This window comes from Somniosus microcephalus, chromosome 19 (genome assembly GCF_052327205.1).
Source record: "Somniosus microcephalus isolate GS21.2 chromosome 19, FLI_Smic_1.0, whole genome shotgun sequence".
Lineage (NCBI taxonomy): Eukaryota > Metazoa > Chordata > Chondrichthyes > Squaliformes > Somniosidae > Somniosus > Somniosus microcephalus.
In genome coordinates, this window is record NC_141005.1 from 26809499 (window position 1) to 26827037 (window position 17539).

The 17539-nt window shown below is 44.0% G+C and overlaps 1 protein-coding gene across 1 annotated transcript in view; it reads right to left on the minus strand.

Annotated features, from left to right (window-relative positions):
* Positions 1–17539, minus strand: part of pole (polymerase (DNA directed), epsilon) — a 120210-nt gene that overhangs the window by 68148 nt on the left and 34523 nt on the right. The window contains exons 22-28 of the mRNA XM_085961447.1: positions 16380–16472; positions 15444–15588; positions 14818–14975; positions 7353–7548; positions 5353–5567; positions 4540–4642; positions 631–711 (exon numbers count right to left, since the gene is read on the minus strand). Of these exons, the coding sequence (XP_085817573.1) occupies positions 631–711; positions 4540–4642; positions 5353–5567; positions 7353–7548; positions 14818–14975; positions 15444–15588; positions 16380–16472 (991 nt within the window). The remainder of the gene's footprint in view (positions 1–630; positions 712–4539; positions 4643–5352; positions 5568–7352; positions 7549–14817; positions 14976–15443; positions 15589–16379; positions 16473–17539) is intronic.

Here is a 17539-nt window from a genome sequence, read left to right on the forward strand (position 1 = left end):
AAGGCTTACATTTATATAGCGCCTTTCACGACCACCGGACATCTCAAAGACCTTTGCAGCCAATGAAGTACTTTTGGAGTATAGTCACTGCTGTAATGTGGGAAAGGCGGCAGCCAATTTGCGTACAGCAAGCTCCCACAAACAGCAATGGGATAATGACCAGAAAATCTGTTTTTGTTATGTTGATTGAGGGATAAATATTGGCCAGGACACCAGGGATAACTCCCCTGCTCTTCTTCAAAACAGTGCCATGGGATCTTTTACGTTCACCTGAGAGCGCAGACGGGACCCCAGTTTACTAATCTGAAAGACGGCACCTCCGACAGTGCAGCACTCCCTCAGCACTGCACTGGAGTGTCAGCCGAGATTTATGTGCTCAAGTCTCAAAACATTAAAGCAGCTGGCTTCAATTTTGTACATTCCCAATAAAAGCTAGTCACGATCTGGGCTGAGTACTTTAACATTAACGGCAATGTTACACAAGCACTTAGCTGCTAAAGAACTTGTATCCCTCCCTCTGCCAGCAGCTCCAACCACCACAGGCTTTAAACATATTAATTTTAATTTATAGAAATCCAGAATTTCAAGTAATTTGAAAATAAAGCATTAGAATGAAGTGCAGGTACTTACCTGCTGAAGGGCTGCAGGGATGGTGATAATCTTCTGGATGGCGCTGCCAAGACGCTCAATGTAATAATCCCAGTCAAGAATCTAGAAAGAACAGACTGACGTTGTATTGTGGGTGGGCTCCACTGACAGAGAGTGTACTTCTAGTCATTTAAATTCTTTCCCATCCTCTGTGCATAATTCTCTTAGCAAAAGTGTCCTGTTCCATTTTGTTTGCTATGGCAGCACTAACATAAATTATACCAATTCCCACCCTTTCTCCATATCCATTTAATACCTTTACTTCCCAAGTACCTATCACCCTTTTGAATATTTCAATCAGCTCAGTATCTATGGCTTTCTGAGACAGCTGTACGAAAGGCTGATATTTAGAGATATTTAGCAGTCGAGAATCATATATGTATAATTTCAAGTGTAGCCATTGACCAAATAATATTACCCATAATTACTCCTGGGTAACTAGAAAGCTAAGACTTGTTCAAAATGCAGCTGCAAAAGACAGTCCAAAGCAGTTTTGACTAAGTTTTGATAACAAACAGCCACAGACTGCGAGTGAAGGTTCAATTGCTAAAAAAGAATGCCAAGTAGAACTTACCAAAACTAATTGCAATGATATTTAAAAAATAATTAGTATAAGGGCATAAAATGAGAGAAATCATGGAAGTTAAGTTATTTATCTGGTAGATTAAAGTGAGATAGTCTGGATACCTCAAGACAAGTGGGACAGCAGGATGATATGGGCCCTTGGTATAAAGGCCTTGTACCAGGGAGGCTATGAAATGAAAGATATGGTAAATTCCAATGGGGTGAAAAGCTATAAACAAGATAACATGACAGTGGAGCAGAATTAGTGGAAATGTACTGGAAAAGGAGTGGCCAGGTTACTAGTTTTAACCTGAGTGGCAATGGTATTTTGACCATTAGAACCAATTAAAAAAGGTGATTTTGTTAAAGACCACATATGGACACTGGCCAAATGAACTGTTGATAAGAAAAGGGTTAAAACCTCGATACTCAAAGAACAACTTTACACAGACTTACTGCAAGGACAAAGGAACAGACTTAAGACAACGTCATCTGTGTCCGAGAGGTTCCAGAGACCAAGGACTGGGAGCTACTCGTTAAAACTATCGCCTAATATTAAGTATATTATGCTGTATGCTCAATAAATCTTGATCTATTGCGCAAACATACTGCCTGCTGCCTATTGGTGTCTTGTCCAAGAACTCAGAGATCATTAAGATCTTACACAGCCCTTCCAAATTCTCATCCCTTGTGTGGAGAAACTTCCTACATACTAATATTTTATTATATCTCATTGTTCTGGATTCTACTAATAGAGAAGCAGTTGCTCCCTTGTCAATTCCTTTCATGATTTTAAAATTCAGATCATCCCTTAACCTTCTCATCTTCAGCAAATTCAACCCAAGTTTATTCACTTTCGCAGCACAGCCAAAACCCTTCATCCCAGGTACCATCCTAGGGACTAGTACAGGAAACTTTGTGCTAACCAGAGGTTGAATGTCCGGTAACTTCGATCTAACGGCAGAAATCAGCAGCCGTTTTGGTTAGGTTTTTTTTCTTCTCCGAGCATTCTTTTCACAGGCAGGCTCTGGAAAGCGTCTCTGTATCTTAGCAACAGCTTCAGAGACGCTTCCAAGCCACGGGCCGAGTGCTGACAAGCTGTTGCTAAGCAACAGTCTTTGTTGTCAGATACGGAGATGAAAAGCTCCTATCTGATAACATTGACGCTGGTCTATCCAGAAGTTTTGAGGCAATGGCAGTAGCTCGGTCCCGTGGGTGCCGGATAGCACAAAGTTTCCTGTAACTGGATTTCCACCAAGGCCAGTATATCCAACGTGTGAGATAATTCACCATGATTAAGATTGGCTGCTGGGGGTGCAGTCTAAATGAGGAAGTGCTTTTATATTCCATATTTTGTGCTAAAACTCAGCAACACATTTGTCCTTTTGATTGCTTTTGGTGCCTGCAAGTTAGCTTTTAATGGCATATGCGCATCTGGACCTCATTGGCACTTCCTCATTTAGACTGCATCCCCAGCAGCCAACCCTAATCATGGTGAATTACCTCACACGTTGGTAGATTGAACTGCATTTGCCATCATTTCTCCGACATATTTAATCTATGTCTTTTTGCAATTTCTGCTCTCTTCGTGACAATTCACCGTATTTCCTACCTTGGCATCACGTGCAAACTTGGACATGCCTAAACTTTAGATATTGAATTCAGCATGTTTAAACTTTAGATATTGAATTCAGCATGTTTAAACTTTAGATGTTGAATTCAGCATGTTTAAACTTTAGGGCCTAGAAATTCGGTATAGCCCCGTTTGGGGCGTTAGATCTGGCGAAGTGCTAAGAGTACCGCCAGCTGCGACTTAGCGCCACCTGGCGCGATATTGGGTCGTTGCGCCCCTGATGGTGTTTGCGGCGGTAAATCAGGCGCTGCACGCGACTCTTAAGGCGCTAACGCGGAGGCACTACCCAATATCGCTGCGGCGGGGCGCAGCACAGGTGCTTTCAATAATCACTTTCCCTGAGACACACTGGCGCCGGCCAGCTCTTAAAGGGGCAGGTCAATTGGCATCACCAGACACACTCACTGCCTTGTAGGCCTTCAAAGCGGTGGGAGCCTACCTGTGGCGCACCAGCCTAGCAAGAAACGGAAAGGGTGAGGCAGAGGGCGGAACGCCTCACTGATGGGGCATTGGATGCTTTGGTTGGCGCAGTGGAATCAAGGCCAAGGAAGATGGTCGGAATGATGATTTATGTTTTGGACAGTCTCCCGGGTGTGAGAGGCAGTTATGTGCCAATGTATTAGTTTTGCTTTCTGTTGCCATAGCTTTCTCATGTTTGAAGGAACCACATTTTGTGTAATGAAACACTTTCTTCATTTACAATGGCCATGCCTGCTATTTACATGCATCTTGCCCTTCACAGGCTTGGGGGTATCAGACCGGCTGCAGATCTGGCTGAAGCAGCTGGTACAGCTCAGTCACCACCTCCTTTCTAAATCGCAGCCTTCTGACACACTGCTCCTCCGGCATGTTCATGTAGGAAAACTGCTGTCGGAAAACCCTGCCAGCGTAATGTCTGCTGTGGCGACGTCTTTTGGCCCTCCTCCGTCTGGCCATGCCCGCCCCCCTCTCCCAGCGTCTCAGTGCCCTTTCCAGATGATTCAGCAGCAGGACGTTCCCCTCCAATGCAGGCCCCATAATAAGTGCCCACAGGAAGGTTCCCCGTTGTCAAGGCTCACCAACAGCAAGGCGATGGTCAGAAGGCTGCTGTTCCTCTGCCAGCGTGGGCCCAGTGGTCAAATGGCTCTCAGTGTGCAGGTCAGCAACTCTTTGTAGCTCTCGAGGAAGTTGTGCACCAGAAATGTGTGCCGTTTTTAAACCACACCAGTCCCCTTTAAATAACGCTCCTCCAGCCCGAAAGCGACTTGGTAAGGCCCAGGAAAACTGTCACTAATAGCGCCAGGCGCTACGGAGGGGGGCACCACTGAATTTCCCGTCTGGGGCGCCGAAAAGGCGTTGCACACTCAGATGACATCATAATTAGCCTGTGCCCATGAGCGGGCGCTAAGCGTTAGCGCCGGCGCTAAATGCATACTCAATATGGGGCGAAGCGCTAAACGCCTTGCGCCCCACCGGAATTTGGCTATCGCCCCAGTTATTGCCATCTTTAGGTGCTAATCCCTGGCGCAACCAACCGAATTTCTAGGCCTAGATGTTGAATTCAGCATGTTTAAACTTAGCCTTTAAGAACTATTTGGCAGTTACTTAATACTTGGAATAAAAGTCAACTTAAAAAAAACTCAAAAATTAAAAGCTCCAAGCAAATGCCTAAAATGGACGTGAAAAGGAAGAAAATTCTCCTCAGTGAAACTTACTAGTCGAATGTCCAGGTCCTGTAAGGAGGGGCTCTTCAACCACTTCCTCAGATAGTGCTTTTTAACGCTTGGCTCTGCCTGGAAAATGGCCAGTGGAATTGCTCTGCAAGAGGGTAAGAACTTACACTTAATTTGTGCCTTTCACATCCTCAAAATGTCCCAAAGTGTTTTACAACTAATGGATTACTGCCCACTGATCCCACAAACAGAAAGTGAATGAATTGTTTTTTGTGATTTTAGTTGAGGAAAGAATGCTGGCCAAGACACTCGGTTCTTATTTATAGTGGCATGTGTTATTTTATGCCTAGACAAGCCCTCTGTTTAACGTTATCCGAAAGATGACACCTGAAAATGTAGCACTCAGCACTGCACTGAGGTGTCAGCCTAGATTATGTGCTCAAATCTATAGCGGAGTTTGAAGCCATCACCTTCTGACTCGGGGGGGGGGGGTGCTACCAACTGAGTCAAGCTGAAGCTTGAAGACATGAGCAAAACAAGACATATCTTGAAGAACTTAGATACTCCGTTTTCTCTGGCAGCAACTAGAGGTCATGGATAATTAGGGACAAATTACACTCCCACACACCTGATGTATGACTCATTTTAATAGCAGTTCTGTAACACTCCAACTTTCTCTCCATTCATTATGATGGATATTTACTCTCCATTTAGCATATAATACTTTTGACTTAGATGGTTTTGCGGTTTATACTTCTAATATAGAAATAATTGCTGCAAGGAAGCACAAATAAAAAGTTTACATCAGTTTGGGAGGAATTTTAGTATGCTGGCTAGGATTTTTCCTTTTCTTACCTTCCAGTGACTGGGGACCCCTCCGGTTTCTTGGAGATGACAAAACGGCAACTCAGCCCTGCGTCCTTCACCATTTGATCCCCAAGAAATTCAGCGAGCCGTTTAGCAGTGCTGATTGAGGTGGACTTCTGCTCTCCATAATCCTCTAATTTACGGGACATCGATCGATTCTCCGAGATCAATTCAAACAGCTCTGAGTCAGGCATGTTAGACGCCTATAAATTGAAACAAGGAGATAAGTCTGCTCAAACCACCCACGAGAAGCTTCTTTCTCCCGAGTAAGCATGTTTTTCAGCATTCACACTTCCATTTGGAAAAGAATGGTCTCTCTTGTAAATGGTTACCTCTCCTCAGGTACTGTCACCCTCCATTTCAAAACAGCAGTCATAACTCACAAGTCTAAAAGAAAACCTCACCCATGACCCTGTTATCCTTGCAAATTACTGCCCCATCTCCAACCTCCCTTTCCTCTCCAAAGTTCCTGAACATGTTGTTGTCTCCCAAACCTGTGCCCAACTTTCCTGCAACTCCATTTTGAATCTCTCCAATCAAGTCTCCGCCCCGGCCACAGCATCAAAACGACCGTAATCAAAGTCAGAAATTACATCCACTGTGACTGTGGACATGGTGCATTTTCCTTCCTTGTCCTTCTCGACCTCTCTGCAGCCTTAGACATGGTCAACCGCACCATCCTCCTCCAGCACCCCTCCTCTGCTGTCCAGCTCAGTGGGACTGCCCTTGCTTGGTTACACTCTTGTCTATCCAAACACAACCAGAGCATCGCCAGCAACGGCTTCTCATCCTGTTCCTGCACGATTACTTCTAGTGTCTCCCAAGGATCTGAACTTGGCCACCTCCTCGTCATGCTATCCTTTGGTGACATCATCCAAAGACATGGGGTCAACGTACACATGTATGCCCACAACACCCAGCTCTATCTTTCCACCCTCCACTTCCTCTGTGCTGTCAGACAGCTCATCAAGCAGCCAGTCTTGCCACAATTTTGTCTGGCCAAACATTGGGAAAACAGAAGCCATATGCTTTGCCCACAAACTCCATACCCTTGCCACTGATTTAATCCCACTCCCTGGCTATTGCTTTAGGTTAAACCAGACTGTTCTCAACCTCAGCATCCTATTTCAGCCCTGTGCTACGCTTTCAGCCTCATATCCTCTCTACCACAAAGCTACTTCCATCGCCTCCGCACCAGCCTCAGCACATCTGCTGCCAAAACTCTCATCTATGCCTTTGTCACCTCCATGCTTGACTATTCTAATGCTCTCCTGGCAGGGCTCCCATCCACCATAAACTTCAGCTCATCCAAATCTCTGCTGCCCCATCCTATCCTGCACAAATGTTCCACTCACCCATCTACTCACCTACATTAGCTCCTGGTCCCTCAATGCCTCCAGCCTTACAAACTTCTCCAGAACTGTCCATTCATCCAAATCTGGCCTCTTGCCTTCAGACATTTGAGCAACAAACTCTGGAATTCCCTCCCTAAGCCCCTCTGCCTCTGTACCTCCCTCGCCTCCTTTAAGACCCTTTTAAAAATCTCCTCTGACCAAGCTTTTGGTCACCCCTCCCAACAGATCCTTCTTTGGCTCCGCATCCAGCATATTTACCTGCAATGCTAGTTCAGTGTTTCAATAAATTCTAAATGGACTGCTTCTGAACAGCCAGATTTTACAATCAAATCAATTGTTAAAACTTTTTAATTTAAGTTCTCATATATGGGTTTTTTCAATCATCTGTTCATATGGAATTCCATCACTCCAGATTAGTTATTTCTGCCAATGATAGTATTGTCTTACTGTTTGCTGGTGAGTTAGTTGAACCATATAACAAAGTAACTGCAGTAAATGGGCTTTAAGGAATAGTGAAAGCAATCCACAGCAAACACTTTAGTTTTTAAACAGACTCCAGTCTGAATGGGGTTATTGTTGAAATGTGGTGTTGACAGCACTGCTTCAGTACCAACTAAATATTGCCACCCGTACCTTGCTGTAGAGTACGTCCAACCAGTAATCTGCTACCTTGGCAACAGATGCATACACTTCCTCCAGTGTGGTGCCTTTCAGAAAGGCCTCGAACACAGAAGACTGAAAAATCTTGATGAGCTGCAATTCCCCACGGCGTTTCACTTCAAAGCCTTTCAGTTCAGCCAGTGAGCCATCCTCATTAAACACTGCATATCTGCCAGAAACAAAGTGACCAATATCACTCACAAAAACATGTTGAGGACAGTGGCTACTGCCCACCTAAGGTTGCTTTCCAAATAAGTTCTCTGACGAAATGGATCTCCCTCAAGTAATGGGATAAGTCAACCAGGGCCCTACATGGTCAAATAGCCCATCAACACTCACTGTTTGGATACATATAAAATATTCATTCACTCATGAGAGGACTACCAGTACCTGTGAAACATACTCCAGCAAAAGTCAAGTGGAGGAGAAAACTACTTGCAGGCTCAGACTTGCAGATGTTAATGATGATTTGTCAATCTTAACAGGGTCCTTGCGAGGGAGAGCAGGCAAATTGCTGTTACTCACCTCCCAGCAGATTGTTACTGATCAGTAAGGGGGGGGGGAAAAAACGATGGATCAGAATTTGCTGAAAAAGTAGCAGGATTTGAACAATGCCCGCCATTATTAATGTGCAAATCGACCAGCAATTGGTGGCAAGGAAGAGATACACCGTGACTTGCAAATTGCCATAAGTTACTGGAAGATTTGGGCCATCGTTAGCTTCATGAAAATGACATCGCGCCCTAAACTTCCCCATGAGTTTCATGAAGTTGCTGCATTTGCACATTAATTATCCATTAAACTCGCTACAGAAAGTTAAGCTTAGTAATTAATAGCGCAAGTACCTTTTAACAATGTGATAATTGTTAATGGCTGCCAATCAACCTCGGGCCCAAAAAGTGAACAATTAAAAGTGTGGAGTCTCATTCCTTCAGGTAGTGAATTATTGTTGGAGATTTTTAAAATGCCAAAATTAAAAAAAATCTTACTGTTCCTTAGTCTTCTTTCTCTCTTAATCCAATCTTTATTTCCCTTACTATCTGTGCCTGATTTGACATTGAATTCACCCTCCTTCTCAGTCCTTCCTGTTTATTTATCAATCCTTAAATCTTATTGCTTAAGGAGATACACTCTTGGTCCTGTTGTTCACCAAGGTCCCAGATGCTGTTGCCCTCGCCGTGCCGCTATTAGCTTGCACTACCAGCAACTTACAAGGCAAAAAAAATTTGAGCTGAAGGGTGCAAGCAAAAGTCTAACTAACCGGGCACGCAGTAAATTCCAGTCCGATATTTAGATATTACATACACTACAGCGAGTCGTTCAGGTCCATAATGCTCTGGTGCCAATCTTTTGGATTGACTGGTTGAAATACATATTTTTTTTTAAAAGTCAACTTTTAACAGCCTGAGTCACTTGCAACTATGAACACTCAAAAATTTACTTGATCAGAAACTCAACCAAACAAATCACTTAAAATGGTTTTCAAAATATTTTCAGCACCTGAAATTTCTATGACCATAATAAGGTTTAAAACAATGATACAAAAATGAAATATTTCACATGAGTAAACCCAACAATTAAATTGTTTTACGCCTGACTACCTTCATTAACGTTTTTACTTGAAGGCCTTGGCCTCTCTCAGAAGCCTGGGTTTGGACTTAATATTCTTACCCGCCGAGGTATCGCCTCGTAAGCCACAGGGAGATGCCACAGTTCGAATATGTGCAATGGGCAATTTCTAGCATACATCAGTAGGGTTCTCTTAGAGCAAAGGGAAGGCTGCATTTCCTCATCCTCTTAAAAAGGACTTCTGAATTCCTTTCTTATTGTAAACAAGATATAGAACCAGTCTACATTTTTTTTCCAGGTGAAATTTTAAACTGTTTTATCCGCTTGATTTTATTTCAACGATGGCTAGAGAGACATAGACGAACAAGTCAATGAATAAAAGCACCTGTACGTTCCTTTGTTTATAACTTAGAAATCCAAAACCAAGGGAAATTTTCCCAGTACAAAAACTAGGGGGTCGATTTTCCCACTGGAGGCGAGTTTCGGTTTGGGTGGGTTTGAAACCCGTCTCCACTGATTATTTATTTATTTATTTTTTAAATGTGATTTTCCCCTGATTGGCCACTTGATTTCAGAGGTGTGGGATGCCCTTGGTCAATGAGTGTTTTGGGACTGAAACTCGCCTTTGCTGACATCACTTTTCCTGCCTGATTTTATGGCTTCTTGCTGCCTTGGATAATTCCACAGGATTTCTGCCTATGCTGCACCACCTCCAACATATTCTGAGAAACCACTATGTCCAATTCCAAGGCAAGGGCCTCCCCGAGGCTCTCGGATGAGGCGCTGCAAATGTTGGTTGAGGGGGTGACAGCTAGCAGGGAGGTGCTCTTCCACTCATCTGGGAGGAAGAGGCCTCCTAAAGAAACCAAGGCTCTGTGGGTCCAGCTGGCAAGGGATATAACCTCCAGAACGGTGTGCAGATTGGGTGAATGTTTCTGTGTATTGATGAAATGCCATCTCTGTTGGAAAGCATTAAAATGATTTGATGCCAAAATGTTGGCATTATGGCATCGGTTCTTTCGCCTTAGGCAGCTCCACATTGCGGGCTCCACCACACTTGCGTCGTCAGGTTAGTGGCCTGAGTGAAAGGAGGCCAGAGAGTCATGTCCATTGTCAATGATGTCTTAGGATGGAGCTAAGGACATGTGCCAACTTGGGCAACCTATGCAAATCTGTCCAGGTTAAGTTCATCCCTTGCATCCTGAGCAGCCATGTGCTCGCGTGCTGCCGCTGCTGCTGGTCAATACACCGGTGCTCTGACCTCCTCCTGCTCCTCCTCCTCCTCCGAAGAGGGCTGGTACTGAGCCACTTGCTCATCAGGAAGCTGCAAGCCATGGCGCTGTGCGATGTTGTGCAGCGCACAGCAGACCACGACCACTCTGGAGACCCTGTATGGTGTATACTGCAGGGCTCCATTTGATCGGTCAAGGCAACGGAAGCGCATCTTCAACAACCCAATGGTTTGCTCGATGATGAACCTGGTCGAAGTGTGGCTGGCACTGTAGCGCTCTTCAGCCTCATTAGCTGGCCTCCTGATCGGTGTCATTAGCCACCTCTTCAGTGGGTAGCCTTTGTCGCCAAGGAGCCATCCGTTAAGTTGGTTTGGCGGATTGAAAAGCGGAGGAACACTAGAATGCCGCAGGATGAAAGTCATGGCAACTAGCACAGAACTTGGCACAAACATGCAAAAACTCCTTCTTGTGGTTACACACCAGCTGTACGTTGAGGGAGTGGAAACCCTTTCAGTTGACAAAGATAGCTGGGTTGTGATGGGGTGCAGTCTATGAGGCCCTGCACCATTGGCATACCTGCCATATTTGCAAAGCCAACCGAACGGGCAGTTATACTTGCTTGATCCCTTGAGAACTGAATGTAATTGTGGACCTTAGCAAAAAGGGCATTGGTAACCTGCGTGATGCAACTGTGGGCAGCCGACTGGGAGATGCCTCTGATGTTCTCTGGAAGGAGCCTGAGGCAAAGTTGTTGAATGCGGTGATGACTTTGACAGCCACCGGTAAGGGGTGTCCACCCGTTCCTCTGGGCACCAGGTCTTGCTGCAGCAGTCCGCAGATCTCTTGGCCAACCTCTTGCGAAGGTCTCATCCTCCTTTGGCACTATTGCTCACTCATGTTGAGGTAGCTCATCCTCTGTCTGTAAACCCTCTGTCGGGGGTATCTCCTGTGGCGAGGTGCCTCGATATGCTGGCGCCTTCTGCCCTGTGCAGCATCAGGTGGCTGAACAGGAGGTTGGCGCTCCTGCTGCTGCCGAGCTGCCTGGTTCTGCTGCTGCCGTGGATGCTCCTCATCCGAATCCGAGGTCCATGGTGAAAGAAAACGAATGGTTCTCATGCTGCTTGCAGATGCCTCCGTTGGGGAAGTGCTCATTGCAAGCGGGGAGAGGGTCTTCCAAGGAGGTCCCACAGTTGACCTTCGACTTCGGAAGGCCTTCTAAAAGTGCTCAAAAACCTTTTAAAGCAAAGTTCTGCCACCTGCAACTAATCCCTGATGAAATAAACGATTTAATGATGGACCTGCAGCTGTGAGGAGGGAACCCACTTGTCAACTCGCCAGGTTTAGCTGGCGTGGTTTAGGAGGGTCGTGGAACACGCCAGAATGGTCGAAAAATCACAAGGGCCTCTCAAAATAGGCTTGGAGAGGCCCTTAACGAGCATTTAAGCCTCTTAAGAAGCTCTCTGGCCAGCTGGAGGCAGGACCGTTTCCCGCCCTGCAATACCGGCACCGACAAAATCCTGCGGAGGCGGGTTCCGAACCCGCACTCACTGTTTCCGATTTTCCCGCCTCCTCGGACGTCAGAAAAATCACCCCCTAGGTTTCAGTGTTTGTTTGTTTTTCCAAATACGCCTCTTAATTCAAAGTTGCTTAATTTAAATTGTTAACTCCAATCAAAATTGTAAATGGGTCTACCAGTGAAATCTGCTGCTCAATTCAAATTCAATCCTGTGATCAAAGTGGCGAACTTGCCTGGACTATCCTGTTTCATCTTCCCAGAAAAGCCCAAAGAATCTGGAACCAATCCCATTTCTGCATCGTAGATCAGCGACATCAAAACCACCACACAAGTAAGTCCAGGTCCACACATGTGGAAGCAAGCAATATTCAAGCAGAAGGTATCAGCAAATGGATGAGTGATAAAATGCTTAAAATGTTATCTTGTTACAAGTCCAAAATATCTTCAATGTTATTTAAACTGGGTTATTTTTAAAGTAAGCTGCACCCAAGCAGAATGTTGGCTTTAAATGATGACTGCTCAGGTGGGGAATTAAAAAACTAAGCATAAATACATAGTTTACACTAACATGACCAAGGAAAAATGGTGCCACTAACTGGGAATTTCAAGCTCCCCCAATGTTCTTGTGGTGTTGTTACATTGTCTGTAACCTACAGAAACATCAAAAAGGCCTCGATGACTGATACTTTTTGAAAAGTGGTTGCATGGAAGTATGGCTTTACAGGGCAGTAAAGCTTTCATTGAATATTCTTGCAGGCAATCCGCAATCACAAGAGGAGCTGAAAGCAGGGTGCATTGCCGACTGCTTTCAGCACTCTAAATTCATCTCATCAGCTGCATCTGACACCATTAAGAATCCCACACAGGCACCAAAGGCCGACTCTGAAGCAGCGACCCTCTGAGCGCCGAGTTTCCTGTTGTGAGCGGCTGCAGAGGTGAATTTTGAATCCATTTTTGTTGCCGATAAGAAAGCCTTAGCATCTGGATCGCTGACTGATACATAAACTGATGATACTGCTACTAGTGCGAGAGATTGAGGATGAGGTTCAAGCAGGAGGATCTAGCGAGGAAGTGAGGTAGACGAATCAGCTTCCACTAAAGCTGCAGCGTCTAATTATACGGGACTACTGAGGAAGGCTGACAACTAAGCCAGCTGTCCCATTTTTCTCTGCACTGAATAGAATTGAGTTTTGTGGATACCCATGCTCTCGGCAGGAAGCAAACCACAATGAGTATTTAAAAACAAACTTTGGATTGCACAGCTTGTAGAGTGTTTATGTTTCGATCACATATTTTAAGTTACTTCGCTGTTTTATTAGTGTTCCTGTAGTTCTTGTGTGCTATTTTGTATTACTACATAATGCTAATTTTTTTGAACAAAAACAACTTCAAATTAAGAAGATTGGACTTAATATTGCCAGTGACACAGAAATCAAAAATATACAATCCCTGATTGCTAAGGTCAATCACATTTAAAAGAATGACAGGCATTTCATCCTGTGTTCTGACCTACAGCTTACAATTTGCAACCTAAACTACAAACTTCCCTCACCCAAAGAGCAATCACATTTTGTGTCAACAGTTACACTCAAAGGGACACATCCTCACCTTAGCAACAGAATACTGTAATAAACTGTGCACTACATAATATAACTCTCTTCTAGTGTTTTGGTGCGCCGTTTCATTAAAATTGCTTAAAGGGTATGAGGAAAGGGCAGGGGAATAGTGGGTAGCTCTTTCAGAGAGCTCTCACAGGAGAAATCAGCCAAAAGGCCTCCTTCTGTCTTGTAAAGTTCCATGATTCTAGGAGTATTAAACCATTTAACACACAATGCATTCAGTTAAGGTGGCTGGGTTTAAGTTGACCTACCCATTATGATCGCAATCTGATTACTCTAAATAGGTACACGTTAAGGTCCAAGGATCCCAACCAAATATGGGGCCACCGGTAAAATGCATCAAAACATAGAAAGCTGCAGGATCAGTTTAATTTAAGCGTAGCATAGTGTGATATCATTTGCATTATTAATGCAGTGTGTAAACATTCTATGGGCCTATTCTTTGTGCACTTTACTACACTTGAGGAAAGTGGTTTGTTGGGGTGGGGCGGGGGGGCACCGAATGTTCTTGGTGCCCAGGGCCTCAAATTCCTGATCCAGTTCAGTTAAACTGAAGTTACCGAAGTTCACAAGTGTTTGCAAATTTGAGGCTTATTTATGGTCAAAGAAACCAGAATGATGCGACTGCCTTCACCCACCCCCCCCACCTTTTCTTTATACTTTTGGATGTCATTCAAGCCAGTCATAAGACAGCATCAAATCACAATTGGAAAACAAAAGTTAATAAAAAGAAAAAGCCGGTCATTTCTTACTCACTTCTTTTAACTTTGATAACCTGGTCTTTTCATTCAGCAACTTCTAATTGAGCTCAATGTATCTATTTAAGCAACTTTCCCATAGGGAGTAAATGAGCAGTGACCTTCAAAGGAGGCCAAGGTAAGATTTATGAGAATGATTACAGGAATGAGGGACTTCAGTTACGTTGATAGACTGGAGAAGCTGGGGTTGTTCTCCTTTAGAGCAGAGAAGACCGAGAGGAGATTTGATAGAGGCATTCAAAATCATGAGGGGTTTGGACAGAGCAGATAGAGAGAAACTGTTCCCATTGGCAGAAGGGTCGAGAACCAGAGGTTCTTAAACAGATTTAAGGTGACTGGCAAAAGAACCAAAGGCGACATAAGAAAAACCTTTTTACGCAGCGAGTGGTTAAGATCTGGAATGCACTGCCTGAAAGGGTGGTGGAGGCAGATTCAATCATGGCTTTCAAAAGAGAGTTGGATAAATACCTGAAGGAAAAAAATTTGCAGGGCTACCGGGAAAGGGCTGGGGAATAGGACTAGCTGAAGCGCTCTTGCAGAGAGCCGGCACGGGCTCGACAGGCCGAATGGCCTTCTTCCGTGCTGTAACCAGTCTATGATTCTATGAAGTACAGTGCCATCTTAGCAGCTAAACATCATGTCCATGCGTCAGACCCCAGGGTACCAATGAGCAACACCATGGGAGATCAGCTAGTTTTACAAAGCACAGCAACCTGGGAAAATCTGAAATTCTGCTTCTTCTACCTTTTCTTGAGTTTTTTTCCTTCCTCTTTGGAAGCTGGCAGAATCATAGCCAGATAAGGACCATCAACCTCAAAAAAGATGCTGTTTTCTGAGCGAGTGACGTAGGTCAACGTTGCAGGGTCCATCAACTCCTGGTACTGTTCATTAGTGAATCTTTCCTGTAACAGAAAAGCATCAAAGTTTAGCTGCAGCAAAACACGCCAACCCATTCAGCAACGTTACACATCCACTGCAGTGAACAATTTCCTACCAGGCATAGAATAAGCTATGCCAATAGATAGCATGGCAGAGACCACCAGTCGGCATTTGCGTTTCTCTCTCCCCAAACACAAATAGCAAGTCTGAACCTCTAAAATTACAAAATGGCCCTGAAGCATTTCAGAACAAACTCCAATAAAATACATTTTAATATTTAACTCGGAGGGTGGGGTACACATCTTTCTAACTCCATTCACAAAAACCATTATTTAAAAAAACAGAAATAAAAAAAGATGCCTGTAATACAGTGGATGTCCTATTATTCAATATTCTCTCCCCCACCCCCCAAATCCTGGTCCAATCTACATACTCCAACCGCATTATTTCAGTTATATTTAAGATGGTTCTTGAGCTGGCTTCATCCTTACCTTCACCAGGATATTGAGCATAGCACCAGGGTAGGAGATTGTAACCGTTGGCTTTTTAGGATTGTTTGACTTGACAACGAAGTTCTCTGGGAAAGAATTAGGAAGGACACACCAAATACCATCAGTGTCCAGCTCCAAGGGTCGCCTGTTAACAGAAACAAATCTGTTGAGTGCCTTTTGTTTAAACTGGAGAAAAGCTCCTTCTCATTCCCAGAGGTCATAAATACCACATTTTGCCAGAAAACAAAGCTGTGCACTCTTTCCCTTATGGCACAAAAACGGTCATTGCCTTTCCCAAAAACTAACAGACCGAGGCCAGCAAAGCTCAATCCCTCGGGCACTGGTTAAGTGTCACTGCACTCAGATTCAGGCTCAGACTTCGTTTAATTCCCCTCCCTTCATATCATAGTTTCTCCTGAATTTCCAGGCATTTTCTTTCTGCTAGTTGACTCTTGACTTCAACAGATTTCACCCATATTGAATATCAAAAAAGTGACCAACTCCTATACGAGCTTCATGCCAGCCATCATCAATTCCAGCATTCAAAACTGAACAGTTCAGATGTTATTGGTGAACATGCACATTGCAATATGCCAGAAATGTTCCCTCCTTTCCAACATAAATGCAAAAATAGAGTACCAAGAAGTGGGAAATGGGAATCCAAATAAGCAGTACATGTCTAAAGTAGAATCTACATGAGACCATTCTGGTGCTTACATGCGCACCTTCAAGAAGTGAGTATTACAATACTCCTTCGTACCAATTTACTCAAGGGACCAAAAATCTTAAGGTGGGATACCTCACTCAATACATCCCTGTTTGCAGCACCGTGGGCAGCATCAGGACAGTTGCAGAGTAACAGGGACAAGTGAGGAGGAACATTTTAAAGAAGAAACAATTAACAGTGATGAAATCCATATTCCGTAACTCCCTTACCCAATCTGTTCTATCAGCTCTCTGGCCTGCATGATGATATTCGCTCCAGTGTGACAGACAATCCCAGCCATTTCCATTGAATACCAACGAGCCCTGTCAGAGAGCACACACACACAAAATTATTTCCCTGGATTTCATTCACATTTTGACTTTGGTGTTGTTTCAGCAGCAGTAACCCTCAGTTGAAAGGATAAAAAAGGTCCAGTTTTCAAGCCTCAGTAGATACTACAAAAGACAGTTTCTTCAGTCTGTTCCATGCGTTCCAACCCTTGTGACTGCAAAATGCATTTCACCATTTAGTATGGGGTGGGGGAAAGAAGTGCCAATCAGGTGCAAGTGTGCCAAAAACTTTCAAATATGAATTGCGTGGTAGATAAAACACAAATCTATATTGTGAAAAGAAAATCATCCCACATGTATTTCTTCCACCCGATTGGCTAATATGAAAAATAATCAATTAGGACTCAAATTTACAAAATCTAATTTGGTCCATTGCAAATTTCTTAGAAAAGATAAGGCAAACCAAGTTACTGAAAGCATTTCCTTACAGATTTTTCATCAATCATTTTCCACCCACAACCAACCAATTACATATGGTTTAAAAGAAATATGGGCCATAACAAATTTTTAACCCCGCTGCGATCGGTGACAGAAACAACTCTTGGAAGGGTGAACTGGATTTAAAAAAAGGAATCAGGTGGATTGAGATACAGCAGGCCAGGAATGACACAAGATGGGCTGGTCTGGCCGCTGCAGAGGAGCCGGTCAGCTGTTGGAATCAAGCAGAGAGGGTAGGTGAAGCCAAAAGGAATGGGAAAGGCACTTGCTGTGCACTGACAAGGATCCCAGGCATTTGCAAGAGAAAAGAAAGCCTGACCTAATAATTCAAGCTCCAGTCAATTGAGCGTCAGGTTTGAGAGATGGAGTAGGACTCTCCAAGAAAATGTTTTCCAGGAATTTACAACACCTTTTGAGCAACTTTAAGCAACACGCAGCATTTTATTCAGCATTATTTAATGTTGTATCATCTTATGTTCTAAATGTTACTATTACTGGTAGGATAATGTCTGGGGGACATATTCAAGATGGCAGTTCAAACCAACTTCAAATTTGTGGTCATTTGATTTGTGCCACTTGTCAATATTGACAGCAAATTGATT